This window comes from Symsagittifera roscoffensis, chromosome 9 (genome assembly GCF_963678635.1).
Source record: "Symsagittifera roscoffensis chromosome 9, txSymRosc1.1, whole genome shotgun sequence".
NCBI lineage: Eukaryota > Metazoa > Xenacoelomorpha > Acoela > Convolutidae > Symsagittifera > Symsagittifera roscoffensis.
In genome coordinates, this window is record NC_087070.1 from 26,898,673 (window position 1) to 26,917,815 (window position 19,143).

General features: G+C 36.9%; 2 protein-coding genes across 2 annotated transcripts in view; both read right to left on the bottom strand.

Moving 5' to 3' along the window:
- Positions 1–16: 16 nt before the first annotated feature.
- Positions 17–5,428, bottom strand: LOC134854913 (uncharacterized). The gene is made up of 4 exons (XM_063871313.1): positions 3,636–5,428; positions 2,905–3,057; positions 1,971–2,588; positions 17–654 (listed from the first exon to the last, which is right to left on the bottom strand). The coding sequence occupies exons 1-4, from the start codon at positions 3,826–3,828 to the stop codon at positions 521–523; spliced, it is 1,098 nt and encodes a 365-aa protein (XP_063727383.1). The 5' UTR covers positions 3,829–5,428; the 3' UTR covers positions 17–520.
- An 835-nt stretch (positions 5,429–6,263) lies between these two features.
- The window catches only part of LOC134854789 (protein sax-3-like), a 30,147-nt gene continuing 17,267 nt past the window's right edge, over positions 6,264–19,143 (bottom strand). The window contains exons 11-20 of the mRNA XM_063871147.1: positions 17,876–18,045; positions 14,960–15,122; positions 14,640–14,798; positions 14,069–14,251; positions 12,397–12,562; positions 11,908–12,128; positions 11,168–11,567; positions 10,168–10,539; positions 6,785–7,101; positions 6,264–6,337 (exon numbers count right to left, since the gene is read on the bottom strand). Of these exons, the coding sequence (XP_063727217.1) occupies positions 6,264–6,337; positions 6,785–7,101; positions 10,168–10,539; positions 11,168–11,567; positions 11,908–12,128; positions 12,397–12,562; positions 14,069–14,251; positions 14,640–14,798; positions 14,960–15,122; positions 17,876–18,045 (2,225 nt within the window). The remainder of the gene's footprint in view (positions 6,338–6,784; positions 7,102–10,167; positions 10,540–11,167; positions 11,568–11,907; positions 12,129–12,396; positions 12,563–14,068; positions 14,252–14,639; positions 14,799–14,959; positions 15,123–17,875; positions 18,046–19,143) is intronic.

Genomic DNA, 19,143 nt, shown 5'->3' on the forward strand with positions numbered 1-19,143 from the left:
GCGCGGGTTTAAATAATATATTATCTTGAATCCTTTTCAGTTGTGACTAGGCCCTTTATTTTTTAAGCTCTTCAATTCTTTACAATTACATATATTCAGACTTCAAGTTTGCATGTTTCTTAGACTTAAATGTCCCAAATCAGGAAATGAAATAAAGCATAGAAACACCACATTGTAAACGTCTATGGATTTCCATCTTTGAACAAAAAACATGAAACTGGTTCTCGCGTATTTTTTTTTAATTCTTTTTGATTATTGACTGCACAACTCATGAAAGACTGCGGTCGCAATAGCAAATGTTAAATACTATGTTCAGAAAGCTTCAAAAATCATAAATCTGTTTTGTTTTTAAAAACTTAAATCAATTCATTGTTTACATTTGATAATTACCTAAATAGAAACATAGTTTCGGCTCTGCAACTTCACGAATTTGAACGGCTGTAAATAGTTTCGTAGCTTAAAATAGTTCTTCAAATGATAGAAATTGAACTGCATTTGCGCCTGCATAGCATAATGTCGGCTAGCACACGTTGCCGGAGAACATGACTGCGCTTTTTGCGTTTTTGGCCTTGACGTCGACCATGTATTGGTTCTCGTAGCAGTTTTCACTGTGGATACTGGACTTCGGATGCCCATTAGCATGATAGTCAGATGCTAAAAATAGACGAAACTCTCAAATCAGGAACTTGCTCTCAATTGCGCGTTTTGAACCGGAGATCAGATTTTTTCCCTTAAATAACTGTTCAGAATAGCTAAAATTAGAAATTTAATATTTACGCATGTACAACCTTTATAGGGCTTGTGAGCGCTTGCTAAATAGGCGGTACATGTAAGATCTTACAACCTTTTTTCTACTTGTAAGCAGTTTTGGTTAATGTTCAGCCATTGAAAATAGGCTTTAATTCTGTCGTCGTAGGTACCTAATATTTTTTTTTTCTGCGGAGCGGTGGTTACATATAGTTCAAGTTTTTGTTTTTATATACAAAATTTTGGTAGTGAAAAAAAAAATGAAATATTGCAGGTCTCTCAGTATGTTAGGTTGATTGGAATTAGTTTCTAGCATCTAAGCATCCAAATTCTGTTGATAGTTGAGATAATTTGTAAATTGATTTAATGCAGGCAATGGCGCATCGAACTTTTTAAAATATCGGTAAAGTTTTTCAAAATAAATCAAAAGCTTCTTAAAAACATGTATATGAATTTCCATTGAACTAACATTTTTCTGTCAACAGGTATTTGGCGAGCAGATATTTTGTGACTCGCGATAAGCTAGCATTATTAAATCGGAACTTGAATGTTTTCAGGCTAACAATTTGCTTAACAGAATCAGTGAAGCATTTTACCCTTTTTTCAATTCAATGTTTTAAGCCAAGAGGTAACGCCCATTAAGCCAAGAGGTAATGGCAATGCTTGGTCATACAAGGCCTGATAGTCTAGTCTGGGTGAGACCTGTTTTTTTTCGCGTTTAAGAAATTTTCTGCTTTTGGAAAATCTTACTTTATTATCATGTATTTGATTTTTTTCCGACCAAGTTAGTGACCAAGTTAGGGATATTTGAAAGAAAGCCAACTTGAAGTAAGCATTAAGGCAAAGTTTTGGAGATATCATGAGTTTCACATTTGAAATTTATTTTCGCTTTTCGAAGCCGTACTTCCCGATACAACTAACCGGATATAACAATAGAAACTGTTCAAAACACGAAACTTTTAATGCGAAAAAAATATGGCAACTTGGAACTCAGTTAGCTGCACCATGGAAAAATACTAAATTTGGCTTTCTAAATTGTTTAACAGCTTAAATTTCCAGCAAAGAGTGTGTTGAGGGAACTTGGCCGGCAAAAGATTAAATACATGATAGTGATGTAAGATTTTCCAAAAGCAGAAAATGTCTTAAAGTTGATTTCAAGTTTGGCTTTCTTTCAAATATCCCAATTTTTTAATGACCTAGTTGCAACAAGTTTTAGCTCCTACATTGGTGATAAAAGCATGAGCAACTATTGCATTGTTCCTCCAGGCCATGAACTGCTGCTGGTGCAGTCCCATTGGGCAAGGTATGAGGAGACACTTTCTCCACATCTGTCACGGACTTCACACTGTTCGAATTTGAATTTCCCACTATCGGTTTCATCACCTTCTTCGGAACACATTTGCTTTTCTCCCTTGGGGCCAAAATGGGTTCGAATCCGTTCAAGGGACTGTCCACTTTATTGGAGCGATCTGATTGGCTAGAATGGGGACTGCTGTTACTCAGTTTCGATTTGTTCACGCCGTTAGGCGAAGGCACAAACTTGGGCGGATGAGTTGCTACGACTGGTTGGTGTTGTATCGGACATACGTGTCGAGATGAACTGCTCTTAGACGAGGTTCTCGTATCGGCGGCATTTCGAAGATTGTCGCTGAGACATGGTTGTAAGTTGTCGTCGCGTGGAAACGCGGTCTCGTAGCGGTGGTTAGCACTGACACTGCTGCACGTAGACGCCATGAGTCCCTGGTCGCCGGCGCCTGAGAAGTCGTAGTCGTTGATGAAGTCTTCCTCTCGACAGTCGTACTCTGGCTCTGTTATTTTGTCTCGAGGGTCACTTCCACATACTGAAAGAACTATTTAGTTTTTCATAATTCATCAGCTCAAATGTAAACCAATCCTCTGCTCTGAATGCCTGTAGTCGAACGGTTTTCAATGGTAACCCAAAAAAAAAACGTTCAAAAATACTTGAAATATTGCTCATAACTTGTTTTGAGTGGGATTTGAACGACAACTTGACCCGCTTTAGCACAGTTAAGTTAGTTCAAATTAAACACATAGCGGGACGCTTTTGCCCTTTGTGCGTTCATCTTCCCTTTCAGACCGTGCTTTCCTCGCAATATCACAGTAAACCGTAATTTCTGCGACAGATATTCTACCGACCTGAACTGAGTGCGATAGTTGATGCCTCATATAAGGACTCTATATCTGAAGAGGGGGGCTCTCCGAGAAGGGGAGGGGCTGCCACCCCACACGTGTTGTCCTCTCCGTCACTCAAGTTCACACCACCGTCTAGAGGGGGCGCCGACCCACTGCCTAAAATTACAATCTGTGTAAAGTTTGCCCAAACTTAGGACTTAGCTCTGTTGTTGGTTATTGCTTTAGTTAAATCTTTAAGCTCTAGTTAAAGCTTTGGTTGTTAGTTTAGGATTCTTTTCGGCGTCCAAAAAGCATTAAAGTCAACCCCACAATTCGATCTCTAATAACTCCATAGATAAACTTAAACACATTTATATCTGCCATGTAAAGGTTGAACTCCAATTTATGTTTTAGCTTAATTTAAATTAAGTAAAGCGAAACTTTTTTTCGACCTAGTTCATTTAAAAAGAAGCAAGCGAACATAGCCAACAGGCAGAAATTTGAAAATTAACATGCACTGTCAAAATTAGAAGTCGATCTTGTTTTTTGTGACCTTTACATCCGATAGTGGAGTTTGCCTTCCTTTCAACAAAGGAAATGAGCTGAACTTTGAAAAAAAATCATAATTGAAACCGCGAAGAACCAAATTTGAGCCTGAACAAATCTTAAGACTTTCTGAAAAAAATCATCGCGACCTATATAAGAGTCTGCACTACGTTCTTCGACTGTTAAAACTGGTCTTGCAAGGAACTTACTGTTACAGTGGTCTTGCAAGTGGGGGTTGGAAATTGCACTCTGCATCTGAAAAGAGCCACCGGGTGATCTTTGTGTGTAAGACCCCGCCCCCGATGGGGGTGTGGTGCGAGGGGGAGGGGTTGTCCTGGGCTTGGTGAGTATTGCGATTGGACATCCGAAATTGCGAAGGTTCTCCTCTTGGGATAATATCATGACCCTGTTGTTCTTGGGCTGTGGGGAAGGTCCTTTTCCCCCTTTTGACCCCGAGGGGCTCACGTGACCCTGGCCCTGTCCTTGTAGTTGATTTTGGTTGAAGGGTATTTCTGCATAGGAGTTGCTGAATTGAGCAGATTTTAAAATTAATTTACTTCTAATGAAACACGTTTCAGATAACGATCAGTCTGTGCATATAAGGCAGAGAAGTAGTTGAATAAAATATTAATAAAAACAATCAGAACATTTCTACCGTCAAAAATCAACAGCCAATTCGAAAACATGCAACCAAGTCGAATTTAATTTTCATAAAAAAACAAGACAAACATAAATTACATTTTCATGCGTTTTTACATAGCGCCCATAAATTGCTCGAGATGACACTTTGGTCCTGGACCATCGGAAACTGTCTTCGCTTAAGAAACACTTGAACCCGGCTTGAACTCAGAAGTTATCGGAAACCTCCTTGACTACTGGTCATCGGAAACCTCCTTGTTTTAAGATCATTACTGATGCCATTTTTTTGTGCCCCGAGAGGGCATGCATCCATGCATATGCATACAACCACCTAATTTCAACTAGAGTAATTGTAATCCAGCGCAGACCACGCACCTCGTGTTTTTTATTTTGCTCATCGCAATATGAGGCAGGATGTTGCCTATCATCACTTGCACATTAAACATTTAGAACATTTCTACCAACAATATTCAACAACCAATTCGTAACATCAGTTGAACCAAGTGACTTGTGATCATAACGCAATAGTGTCAGAGTTCCATAAAAGATTATTCGGATAGCTTTTCTATTGACCTTAAAAAAGAAATGAGATAAGCTCAAAATCTGCTATCTTTCATAGTATAGTGCCCATGAAATTGCTCGAACTCGCAGAACAAGCCCGTGCAAGAAAACTGTCTTGACTTAACTAAAGGATGATCATCTTAACCCATCTTGAACCCAAAAAATATCGAATGCAGCCTTGATTCTAGATCATTGGATCTGGCAGGATTTCATGTTTACTGGTTAAAGCGTTAACTGCAGTCGTCACAACCCGCCTTGGTATCTGGAACTACCGACACTATATTTAAGGCTGCGAGGGGGCATGCAACCATTCACATGAATGCTACCAATGCAATGTCAGTTGGAGGAGTTCCAATCCAGGACAGCACCTAATACTTTTTTTGCTCATCGCAAGTTGAGGCGTGCTGTCAAGTATTCCAAATAAGCAATCGCGTTCAACAAAAGCAATCCGATAATTTCTATAGCCAAATGTCAAAAACAAATTCGAAACATCAGTTGAACCAAGATTCTTGAGATCATGAAAGCAAAAATCGTATTATCAAAAAAGCATCATATTATCAAAAAAGAAGACAAGCATAAACTCTACTCTCTTACTTGATTCTTTTTCTCTCAAAACTCGATGATTTGACGCCTTGCTACAAACGCATGTTATGCTGGATACATATGATGAGCAACGCTTACAGTAATATAAATTGAACTAAACCTATATCACACACAGGTGAAGCAGAGCTCCGCGCCACTGGCAATATAACTCAAGCGTCACATAGCAAGCTAGCGAATAGAAATTGAGACAGAAAACACTAGGTCGAAAAAAATTCTTAAAAATTGAAGTTTGACAAAATGAAAATTTCAATTTGAAAAAAAAAAACAGTAAAGAAACCGAACCACCGTTATTAATTAAGCTTTTATCTTCAATTGCCAATCAGCCGCTGCGCCGACAATAATTGAGAAGACGCACATAGAGCCGAAAAAAAGCCGTAAGAAATTGTTTTGACAAAAATTTTGAGATTAAATTTCATAACTTGAAACTTTTACAGACAACCGTTCTGGACTGTCTTTAAATAAAACTTGCAATTTTGCTTTTAAAATTTGAAACGACACTAAAAAGTGACTGAATCGATAAAACGTAATCCAAAACCATTATTATAAAAAATAAAAACAGAAAATCTTATTCAGAACCCGAGTTGGAAAGTTGACGAAATAACAAGACGACTGTCAAAAACAGTAAAAACTGTTTAAATCAGAAAAACTCCATCATTGCTCATTAAGCCGATAAAAAGCAGGCAAAAGAAAATCCGACAAGTCAGTTTCGCCTAGGAAAAATTTCAATAATTTATACTGAAAAAAACAAGGTCAGACCGCGACTCGAACCTCAGACCTAGGGTGAAAGGCAATGTGACACCTCTAGACTAAGTTGGAAGGAGCCTGGCATTTGTTAAAGTTCAATAACAAATAAAATTCAATTTCCTCCAGTTAGCATTTTTAACACAGAGGTGAAGCTGCGCTTCTCAAACATTTGCGAGAACACGACAGAAAAGCAGCTTTTAAGTGAAAAAAGAAAAAATAGAAATAAGCCTTGAGTTAGTAAAACGTTGCTTCGAATCGGATTTGGTCCTTCAACCTCGAGATTTCGAGTCTCACGGCCCACTCGCTAAGCCACGGACTCTTAACACCACACAATCGCTAGTCACAAATAAAGCAGCTACATATGCTAATAAATTGCCAATGCTCAGCTGGAAAAGTGGATAAACTCAGCTGATAAACTTAAACACATTTATATCTGCCATGTAAAGGTTGAACTCCAATTTATGTTTTAGCTTAATTTAAATTAAGTAAAGCGAAACTTTTTTTCGACCTAGTTCATTTAAAAAGAAGCAAGCGAACATAGCCAACAGGCAGAAATTTGAAAATTAACATGCACTGTCAAAATTAGAAGTCGATCTTGTTTTTTGTGACCTTTACATCCGATAGTGGAGTTTGCCTTCCTTTCAACAAAGGAAATGAGCTGAACTTTGAAAAAAAATCATAATTGAAACCGCGAAGAACCAAATTTGAGCCTGAACAAATCTTAAGACTTTCTGAAAAAAATCATCGCGACCTATATAAGAGTCTGCACTACGTTCTTCGACTGTTAAAACTGGTCTTGCAAGGAACTTACTGTTACAGTGGTCTTGCAAGTGGGGGTTGGAAATTGCACTCTGCATCTGAAAAGAGCCACCGGGTGATCTTTGTGTGTAAGACCCCGCCCCCGATGGGGGTGTGGTGCGAGGGGGAGGGGTTGTCCTGGGCTTGGTGAGTATTGCGATTGGACATCCGAAATTGCGAAGGTTCTCCTCTTGGGATAATATCATGACCCTGTTGTTCTTGGGCTGTGGGGAAGGTCCTTTTCCCCCTTTTGACCCCGAGGGGCTCACGTGACCCTGGCCCTGTCCTTGTAGTTGATTTTGGTTGAAGGGTATTTCTGCATAGGAGTTGCTGAATTGAGCAGATTTTAAAATTAATTTACTTCTAATGAAACACGTTTCAGATAACGATCAGTCTGTGCATATAAGGCAGAGAAGTAGTTGAATAAAATATTAATAAAAACAATCAGAACATTTCTACCGTCAAAAATCAACAGCCAATTCGAAAACATGCAACCAAGTCGAATTTAATTTTCATAAAAAAACAAGACAAACATAAATTACATTTTCATGCGTTTTTACATAGCGCCCATAAATTGCTCGAGATGACACTTTGGTCCTGGACCATCGGAAACTGTCTTCGCTTAAGAAACACTTGAACCCGGCTTGAACTCAGAAGTTATCGGAAACCTCCTTGACTACTGGTCATCGGAAACCTCCTTGTTTTAAGATCATTACTGATGCCATTTTTTTGTGCCCCGAGAGGGCATGCATCCATGCATATGCATACAACCACCTAATTTCAACTAGAGTAATTGTAATCCAGCGCAGACCACGCACCTCGTGTTTTTTATTTTGCTCATCGCAATATGAGGCAGGATGTTGCCTATCATCACTTGCACATTAAACATTTAGAACATTTCTACCAACAATATTCAACAACCAATTCGTAACATCAGTTGAACCAAGTGACTTGTGATCATAACGCAATAGTGTCAGAGTTCCATAAAAGATTATTCGGATAGCTTTTCTATTGACCTTAAAAAAGAAATGAGATAAGCTCAAAATCTGCTATCTTTCATAGTATAGTGCCCATGAAATTGCTCGAACTCGCAGAACAAGCCCGTGCAAGAAAACTGTCTTGACTTAACTAAAGGATGATCATCTTAACCCATCTTGAACCCAAAAAATATCGAATGCAGCCTTGATTCTAGATCATTGGATCTGGCAGGATTTCATGTTTACTGGTTAAAGCGTTAACTGCAGTCGTCACAACCCGCCTTGGTATCTGGAACTACCGACACTATATTTAAGGCTGCGAGGGGGCATGCAACCATTCACATGAATGCTACCAATGCAATGTCAGTTGGAGGAGTTCCAATCCAGGACAGCACCTAATACTTTTTTTGCTCATCGCAAGTTGAGGCGTGCTGTCAAGTATTCCAAATAAGCAATCGCGTTCAACAAAAGCAATCCGATAATTTCTATAGCCAAATGTCAAAAACAAATTCGAAACATCAGTTGAACCAAGATTCTTGAGATCATGAAAGCAAAAATCGTATTATCAAAAAAGCATCATATTATCAAAAAAGAAGACAAGCATAAACTCTACTCTCTTACTTGATTCTTTTTCTCTCAAAACTCGATGATTTGACGCCTTGCTACAAACGCATGTTATGCTGGATACATATGATGAGCAACGCTTACAGTAATATAAATTGAACTAAACCTATATCACACACAGGTGAAGCAGAGCTCCGCGCCACTGGCAATATAACTCAAGCGTCACATAGCAAGCTAGCGAATAGAAATTGAGACAGAAAACAGTAGGTCGAAAAAATTCTTAAAAATTGAAGTTTGACAAAATGAAAATTTCAATTTGAAAAAAAAAAAACAGTAAAGAAACCGAACCACCGTTATTAATTAAGCTTTTATCTTCAATTGCCAATCAGCCGCTGCGCCGACAATAATTGAGAAGACGCACATAGAGCCGAAAAAAAGCCGTAAGAAATTGTTTTGACAAAAATTTTGAGATTAAATTTCATAACTTGAAACTTTTACAGACAACCGTTCTGGACTGTCTTTAAATAAAACTTGCAATTTTGCTTTTAAAATTTGAAACGACACTAAAAAGTGACTGAATCGATAAAACGTAATCCAAAACCATTATTATAAAAAATAAAAACAGAAAATCTTATTCAGAACCCGAGTTGGAAAGTTGACGAAATAACAAGACGACTGTCAAAAACAGTAAAAACTGTTTAAATCAGAAAAACTCCATCATTGCTCATTAAGCCGATAAAAAGCAGGCAAAAGAAAATCCGACAAGTCAGTTTCGCCTAGGAAAAATTTCAATAATTTATACTGAAAAAAAACAAGGTCAGACCGCGACTCGAACCTCAGACCTAGGGTGAAAGGCAATGTGACACCTCTAGACTAAGTTGGAAGGAGCCTGGCATTTGTTAAAGTTCAATAACAAATAAAATTCAATTTCCTCCAGTTAGCATTTTTAACACAGAGGTGAAGCTGCGCTTCTCAAACATTTGCGAGAACACGACAGAAAAGCAGCTTTTAAGTGAAAAAAGAAAAAATAGAAATAAGCCTTGAGTTAGTAAAACGTTGCTTCGAATCGGATTTGGTCCTTCAACCTCGAGATTTCGAGTCTCACGGCCCACTCGCTAAGCCACGGACTCTTAACACCACACAATCGCTAGTCACAAATAAAGCAGCTACATATGCTAATAAATTGCCAATGCTCAGCTGGAAAAGTGGCAACAAAAACAAGACATAATTTGGCATGTATTAATTTGGAATGTAAAAAACTGAAGGCATCCACGCTAAATTGGCATGTAAGATGTAATAAATTCGAAACATAAAGCCAAATTTTTGGTTCATTTGAACAGTGAGATCTGCATCAACTGTGTTAACTTATAACTAATCGAATATCAAAGCACATGCCATCAAAAAGCTGTTGTAGGTCAGAAAAAAATAGTGATACTAACTATAACACTACCGCTTTAAAGTTGGCTAGTGTAAAAAACGGAAACGGAAAGGAAATAAACCCACAAATCCTATTTTTTTAGAGTTTTTAATCAGTTTTTATTCAAAAAATTTTCTAGGATGGTGTATAAAAAACGTTGTCATATCAATGCTGCTATATGACCTTTTGGAAAGAGCATGTTTCTTACTGATTTGTAAGAAATTTTTGTACTGGAAAAACATGTCTATTCCCCGATTACAAGAAACTCCCACAAATGTAAAAGCATTTATATAATATAGAAAATACAAACATACTCACAGTGAATACGAAATTAATTAAACAATAGTGAATAAAACTGGTTTGAGAGGTAACCAACAAACATTTTGTCTTCAATCTACCTAAACATGCAAGTAGTGTGAAGTTTCAGCCGCTACAAACCGTTGATCTGTTGAAGATTCAGACGAACAACAGTAATACACACTGTGCCGGTACTCGCCACTACTTCGCGACGCAGCCGAAGTTCGCGGACGCGTCCCAATGGCACTGCCACTTTGCGAGTTATTAATTGCATCTTCATCGCTAATAGGGGTTGTATAATTGCCCTCGTGAACTAACGAGAGACGTCGTGACTTTTTGGATCCCCGCGAGTAAGATGAACCGAGAGTGTTGTTTAGGGTGTATAGACGTTGGTATTTGTTTTCGGTTATCTGACATGGGTCTTCGTATAGATTGGTCTGTGGTGTTTCGACTATGGGGTTAGTGGTGAAGTCGACTTTGCTATGAGAGCGTGTTAGGTACTCACGAGTCCAGCTGCATGTTAATGGGACCAAACATTCATTAGAAGCAAATATTTGGTTTTTAAAAAGTGATAATGGTTTTGTTTTAAGAAGTTAATTGCACTCGAACACTCTGAATATGTTATACATATGCGAGCAAGATTAGATTGAATGGTTCATTAAAACTTTTCCGCGTATTAAACTTTTTTAATGGTAAGATGGGATATTTTGTTGACCTTTCTGATTGTTGTATACATTTTTTAAAATATTGTATAATAAATTAAACTCATGAAGTGCTTAATAGCGCGAGATCTAGTTTGTTGCGATAGCATCTCTTACTGCTTTGCTTTCTATAGAATAAAGAGCTGGGATCTACTTAATAATTTCCCCCTTTCTAGAAAGGGGAGGGAGGAGATTGTAAGGCAGATTAAATTAGTCGAATTTTCAAGTTATCAGAATGCTGCAAAATTAGTATTTTCAATGGAAAGCTATATTGCTAATTTACTGTATTTATTCATAGGGGTGGAGTTTCTTTAGAAGATACCATAGAGGATTGTTGAAAAGCTTTTTTGGTTACTTAACGGTTTTCCTAAGGTGAAACTGCAGCACCCGATTTGTCCGCATAAGTTAAGCTGGATTGCTTCTAGTAAGGATGTACTCACCCGAAGTTTGGATGTGACACTGTGTTTATTCTCGGGTGGTGGAAGTGCATTATGCTACTGTCGCTTGGACTCCCGGTTCCGGAAGATCCACGACTAGCCTGGCCGATGAGAGCAGAGGCAGAATTGTGGGGGTGAGGTATCGGATTAGTGGGGGAGTATTGGAAATTGTAGTTGCAGTTGTTCGGTGGTGTAGAGGTTCCGTTGTTGCGCACGACTTGGTTCGTTTTGGAGGAGTCACTGTACCTGGGAAGTGTCATGTTTCCCCCTCCCTCTCCCCCGGAATTGGATCTCCCTGTTAAGAAGGCAGTCGTTTGCAGCCCCCCTTGATGGTGGTCGTGTTGATGAGGGTGAATGTGGGGCGAGTGGTTTGTTTTCACTCCTTGTCGCAATAAATCGGGACCTGGAAAGTTCGTCAATTCAATAGAAGTCATATGAACTCAAGGTGTGTTTTTATCAGTGGAGTGGCTTGACTACAATCAATATCAATGCACTTAAAAAGGAAAGTCACCGAAAGATAACGCCGTTTTCTGAATAGCTTACTTCATTAGAACTCCAAGATAATGTAAAGCTGCAACTACAAAAAACCTGTAAAGGACACAAAAAATGTTTTTAAGTTGTCTTTAAGAGGCAAAATTATCGAAAAAGTACAGAAAATTAATGTCATTCAAAACGTGGATAAAAACTAAAGGTAAGTTAATTAGGTTCTCTGTGAAATCTTGAATGGGAAATAATTCACTTACAGTTCTGCATGTTCTGAGTGTTATGCTGTGCCACATGACCCCCGCATTGTGAGCAGGGTCTAGTACCTCCCCAATGAACAGATCCAGTCGAAGACAACTGGCCCCCTCCGCCCACTACCCCTGCACCCCCTAATAGTCTGACTCCATTGCTGTCCCTGCTATGCTCCCCTTCTGGTCCATGAAGGGCAAGTCTGTGTATGGAGCCAGACATGTCGTTGTTCCTGTGAACAGTTTTTCGTTTTTTGAATATATCTATATTTTAGGAAACACAGATGGTGTTGTCAAATCCATGAAAACAAATCTTACGAAAACACTGCCCTTCAAGTGATTTGTCTTTTTGTTAGTTTTCGTTTTAAAAGTTTATAGGAATTAGTTTTTTTAATTTTGGCAGCGAAGGCGTTGTTGCAAAACTTTTCTAGCCGGTCAGGCAAAAACTAACCTCGTAAAGCTATACTTAGGCTTCTTTTTGATTGCATAAAAGCAACATACTTGTTGGCGGCATTTGCAGAGTGACACTCGCTGTAGTGTAAGTATCTGGCCCTGTGGAACCTCCTGTAGAGCCAGAAGGCCACTACCATCAGTACAGTCCATAGTATGACCCCCACTGTGGCCACGAACCATGTCTCACTCCAGAACCCACTCTCCTCACCAAGTCCTAATGAAACAAGGATAGCTGGTTAATGTGCAAGTAACACAGAATGTTCCGACCATAGTCGTAAAAAATACCAAAAAAAAACAATTTTTTAGAACTTGGGCATATTCGACAGTCATTATAAAATAGGCAAATCGGAAAACTGTTTTTGTAAAAAATTGAATAGAAAACTAAAAACCATCATACAAAAAATCAAAAGGATGCTGGTACTTTTTGAAATTGAAAAAAAAATTTCTTATGTTTTTGATTCTCAAACTGGAGGAAACAAAACCAAAAATAAACGTTATTCGAGTAAAATTAACTTTTCACGGCTTAAAATAAGCATAAATAAGCTATTTTAAGCCTGCTCGGTTACCTTATTTGCTCGACCATAAATCAGACCAAAATTTCAATGTGTTGTTTTTCTCGACACTGGGAAAAATTTCTCAAAATTTTCAAATGTTGCTTGAGTCACGACTGAAAGAGCTTTAATATAATATCTCTCGACATTTTCTGATGATTATTTGTGGTGCCTGATTTTGCGTGGAAAACAACAAAAAAAGAAAATAAGGATAGCCGGTTAATGTGCACGCAGCAAAGAATGCTCCTATTATAGTCTAAGAAATACAAAAAAGTGTTTTTTTTTAATTGTGTCATTTTTTTCTGCGTGGTGTAATGAACGGATCTGAACAAAAAAACTGGAAGCTAGGAAAATTGGACAGTCGTAGTTAAATAGCCAGACTGTAGAAAAATGGCTAACAAAACAAAAAAAAATGTCAAAAAAACTTCAAAAAATAATTTTTAAATTGGTTTTGCAGAACTTTTTTGGAGTCCATTTACAAATGGCGCTAAAAAACTCTGAAAACAACTTTACTTGAGTAAAACTAAGTTTTCACGGCCTAAATTTAAAAAAAAATAAGCTATTGTAAGCCTGCTCGCTCGCATTGTTCGCACGAAGTTGGACTAAAAATCAAAAATTTTAACCTTGCTTTTCTCGATACTGGGACATTTTTATGGAAATTTTTAAGGTCCTTCGAATCACGAATGAAAGGGTTTTAATATGATATATCTCTCGACCCATTCCCGAAAATATTTGTGCTAGCTGATTTTGCGTGGAAAACAAAAAGAAAAGAAAAAAGAAAGAAAAAAAAACTAAAACCCACCCGAATACAAAATTTTTCCCCATTTTTCAGATTGTCAAAAAACTTAAAAGGATAACAATGAATTTTTTTTTCAAAATCTGGAATCCTTGAATCACACTTTTCAATACTCTGCAGCAGGATATCCTATCCGTCAATCTATTTACATGCGACTTTCATTTACTGTGATTCACTATGATTGTACAAAATCTGTTTATACGCACAAAACCAAATGTTGAATAGAAATAACTAACAAATCTGGTGATACCTATATTTAAAAAGTTTATTTTTTTTGTTGAAAAACTATTTTTTTGCGATTAATATGCATGTTATAAATGAGCTGATGTGTTTTTGAATTTTCTAAGGAGTTACAGAGTGAGGTATTGTTTACCAATGTTGACTTTGACGATGGGGCTCTTGAGTCCGTGGCCAGGGACCTGGTTGAGTGCGGCTATCTGGAACCAGAGGTCGTCTATCTTGGGCAGCATCTGGTACGTGACCGAGTTGGTGTGGTTGTCCACTGTGTGGTTCTTTATGGTCTCCATCTCACTCGTGAACACCCAGATCTGGTAGCCTACACGCAAATGAATCATTTAGCACACGAATACTAACAAGGGAGTACTCAGTTACTGTACAAGCACCTTATAATATACCAATCTTATTTTTATGAAGTTTTTTTAAAATTCAATTAATATCCTTTGTTTGAGTTGTTGCTTTGACTTTCTAAAGAAGTTATGGAACAAAATTTGTCAAGTATCATAAATTATTCAAAACAAAAATAAAACATAGTTTTTCATTATTAGATTGGGGAAAATTGCATTGGGGAAGATTGGGGAAAATTGCAATAAGTCATCATTTTGCATATTTAGGCTTATTAAAAATATCTTTTTAAACGGTGTATTGCTCTCTTAAAATAAATCACGATTAATTTGAAACAATAACTAGATTCAATAATTAACTACCTGTAAGAAAATCTGAATTCCAGTACTGTTTCGGAGGCGGAGACCACGTGACCAGCAATGACGTCCGATTCTTACTCAGCACTGTTTTGATTTGAGTCGGCGACTCCGAGGGCAAGTCGGGAAGAGTCCTTGCATACACAGTTCGGGTTTCTTTTCCGACTGGAAAAGACTAGTGTTTTGTTCATCATTTTAGTCAAATTATTCATGGGTTGTAGAATAAAAAGATTGGCAAATTATAAATCAATCAAATTATCATGAAATATAGAATCAAAAGAAAAAACTTGAATTCGATGGTTTTGAAGTCAGTAGATCAAAGGAACCTGAATGATGATGAAGCATGGTGAAGAAAGCCTGCACACTTAGTTCATATTCTGTGAATGGTCTGAGGTTTCCGAGCACGTATGCCCTGATTATGCTGTTGTCCACGTGGGCTATTGACTTGGAGAAAGCACTGCTTTTTTCCTTGTACATTATGTAGAATCCCTGAAAATGAATCAACTTGTCCACCTGGAAATCCATTTCAACCAGTGAAGTGGTCTTCATTTTGATTCGTAAAATGACTGAAGCTTCCCATTAGTATTATATTTTAATCTCAAGATTAAAACTTTAATCTAGCTAGAACTCTGATTAAAATTAAATTGAAATCCTTCAAGTTCTTTGATTAGCGTTATATGATGAATAATTATGATCAAAGATACATTTCTAATTTGGCTTATAGTTTCTTCCACAACTTTCTAAAAAGTTTATTAAGTTTTTTGAAAATTTTGCAACTTCGCAAACGTTAGCGAGAAAGCGGCAAAAGGAGCTTTAAAAATTTAAATGCACAAAAAAGTTGCCAGTAATCATTTGGAGAGTAATAAACTAAAGGCAAAAACAATATCTTATTTGCATGTAATAAACTGGATTATATAAAAGCCCTTTGTGTATAAATTGTGGAGTTCAAAAGTCTCGCTAAACAGAATAAATTATGAAGAAAATTTTCTGATATGGAATTTTCATTCCGACCGTTAAAAAAGGGGGAAGAACTTTGTGTTCGGGTGTGTTATAGTTTTTGATCCGACCATTGAAAATGGAGAAGAATTTTGTATTCGGATCTGCTATATTTTGTTCTTTTTGTTTTCCACGCAAATCATGTACCAAAAATAAACCACATTAAAAAAACTTCAATTTTTATCTCATTTCGAGCGAATAAAGCGAGCAAGCATTCTTCTTTTAATTGCTTGAAAGCTTACAATAGTTAATTTAAAACGTAAAAACTTAGTTTTACTTGAGTAACGTCCGTTTATTTAGAGTATTTTAGCAACTTTTCAGAATCAAAATGTTCAAAAAATTCAAGAAACTGCAAAAATTTGTCGATATTTTTTTTTGATTTTTTTGGTTTTCTTGTAATTTTTCTACAAAAATTGTTTTTCATTTTGCTTATTTTACTATGAATGTCAAATATAGCTACTCTCCACTTTTTTTTGTTCATCTCTTTTTTATCAAACCACACCGAGAAATAAAAAGACAATAATTTGAAAAAAAAAACTTTGTATTTTCTGAAGACTAAGGTCGGAACATTCTACTACAAGTATAACAGCAACCGTCTATCATTGTTTCTCTTTTTGTTTGTTTTTAATTTCCACGCAAACTCAGGTGCGATTTTTGATTTTTCGTCTAATTTTGAGCGAGCAGGCTTATGATAGAAAGATAGTCGCAAGCTAGCATTAAATAAGCCATAGTTTTTTCTCACTCATGACGTAAAAAATTTTACAAAATTAGTTTTCAAAAATTTTTAGCGCCATTTTGGAAATTAAAATTTTTGAAGGAGTTTATTTTTCAATATACCTAATTTTACTATGAAGAACGGAAATGCCTAACTTTTTGTCTTTCATTCAGATCCCTTCATATCACTACGCACAAAAAAAACTGAAATAATTTTAAATTTTTTTTTCGTAGTTTTTCATCAATATCGTCAGAACATTCTGTGCTACTTGCCCAGCAACGTGCTAATCTTGTTTTTTATGTTAATGTAAAAAGCAAACGCTTTTTTTGGTTCAGTTAATGAATTAAAAGGCGTCATCTGTGTTAAATGCTTTTTCGGTTGAATCGAATTTAAAAAAAGCAGAGCCTGCTATAAAATTTTACTGCATATGAAATTAAATTGCCAATGCTGCATGATCTGCAGAAAAGACACCAAAAGCAGACAGCTAGAATTCGCGACTTAGGTTGGGAAAAAGTTGCCATGTATTTTTAAACTACACTTCACTTGTGTAAACCTTAGTCGTTTTATCTAGAACTTTTTTTAAAGTCTTGAAATAAAATTCAGAAAATTTAGAAGTTTCGTCATTGTATTTAGAATTTTTTACGCTTGCGATTAGTAAAATTTATCAAATTGGAACTTTTTATGTGAGCAAATTGTTTGAGCAAACCTCCGAATCATTTCGTCAACTCTTTTGTCCGGTTTCGTCAATTCCGAACTTTGGCAACTCCGATTTTGTAAAATTTCATTTTTAATCGCTTCAAAAAGTTTATTCGACCTGAACGGTTGCGGTGTGAAAAAAATCGGCTCAATTACCTCATTTTCCTCTTAAAGGGTAAAAAAAAGAGCTTCTTTTACATGTATGTGATCTTCGAAAAACACTCAAAACTTTTTAAACTCGACGCGTATGTCTGCCCAACTATTATCGGCTTCGTTTCTTCTGTTTTAATGCTAATTCTAGCTGGCAATTAATCTCCTTGAAAGTATTTTCTCGGTATAAACAAGACAAACAAAGTTCAACTTCTGAAAAAAAGTTGGTTTTTTGACACTTTGCAAAGTATTTGTCCGATTAAGCGGCTTTATCTCCTGTTTCTGTTGGCTAGATTGCCATTGCCATGATGTATCTTTACTGCATCAAACTGGTACCAAGCTCTGATTCGCTCTCTGCGTATAATCTTGGTGTCTATCGGTGAGCCAGTGTGAATGCACCTTTTTCTTCCGGTCGCGTCATTGAAAGTGACCGGAGAAACTATGGATTAGTTTTTTTCGTTCAATTTTGACTAGCGCAAAAAGAGCTGCTAGGGGTTCAAATGAAATATCATTTGCAATTTTTTTTGATATTGATGTCGAATCGCATTAAAAATTTCAAAACCGTTGTCTGATTGTAAAAACATTTGAATGGAATCTTTTTCATCTTTAAACTTTTTGGTTCAATGTTCTGTGCAATTTGCACAACAACCGGCCATCCTTCATCCGAAATCATTAATTCGCATACCGTGATGTATTGTGTGTTCCTGGCCACATCCCAGGCCAGTCTGACTGCGGTGGAGTTGAGTGGGAGTGGTTCTTGTAGTTCCACCCCCGCAGACAGAATCTGTTTCTGCACCAGTGCTGTGTTGTTGTACATCTGGTGCTGACCCAACTCCGCCTCCGACTGCGGGATGTCTAGAAAAGTTTCAAAATATGATAAAATGTGCCAAAAACTTAGTCGACAAGGCGAATTTAAGACAAAAGTTTTCGTTGTTAACAACGTAAAAAACGCTCAGTTCAGTTGACGCATCTTGTTTACCCTTGCGATAAACAAGGGTATTGCAACCGGGTACTTGACTTTTTCCCCGTAAATAACTTTGTACACAGGACTCTTTTCATCTGGACTCATTTTCTGGAAGAATCTTAGCTACAAATTTACCATGCTAAAAATATTTTGTGCTTGTTGTCATTTTAAATTAGTGTCATGTTCAAAATTATCTTTTTATTTAGTTAGTAACTTTACCAACTCGACTTGTTAAATTTTTTTCTTTATTGTTCTTTTCCTTTTTTCCGGCTTGATAGATTTCGGCTTATATTATATCGGCTTAGTCGCCTCATTTTGCTTCGTTCGATGAGCAATTTTTTTTGAATTTTCTGCAGCTTATTTTATATATTTTTCTGGCTTAATAAGTTTCACCCTATATTATATCGGTTTTGTGCCTCATATTGCGTCGGCTGAGAAGCGAAAAAGCTTTTGTCTGTAAGTGGGTGGCTTTTGAGGGTGAAGAGGACTTAATAACTTTTTATTAGTCTTAATCTTTTTGAATGTTTTTTTTTTGGCTTTTTGTTTTTCTTATTTTTTTGGCTGAATAGGTTTCGTCCTTATGCTTAGTGGTCTCATATGATTTTAATTTTCTAAAAAGTGTGTGTGTGTCTATTGAGGGTGAGGGGAACATATTAAAGTTTTATACGCCTGGGTCAATTTTTTCCAGCTTAAAGGGTTTTTGCTAAGGTATTTTCGGCTTTGTTACCGCTTGGTAAATTTTTTTCCTAGCTAACTTTACATCTTATTGTCTTGGCACGTTTTTTGTTTCTATATTTTCCGATTTTTTTTACTTAGCGACTTTCTTCTTTTGTATCACAAGTGGTGCGAAGCTCAGCTTCGCTTCTGTGTGAATCATTTATTTTGTCATTTGTCATTATTTTGTCTTTCTCACGGGTTTGAACCTCTCACCAACCAAAGGGTCCCCCTTGGTATTATGTTATGACATCAATTTCAGACCGAACAACGCA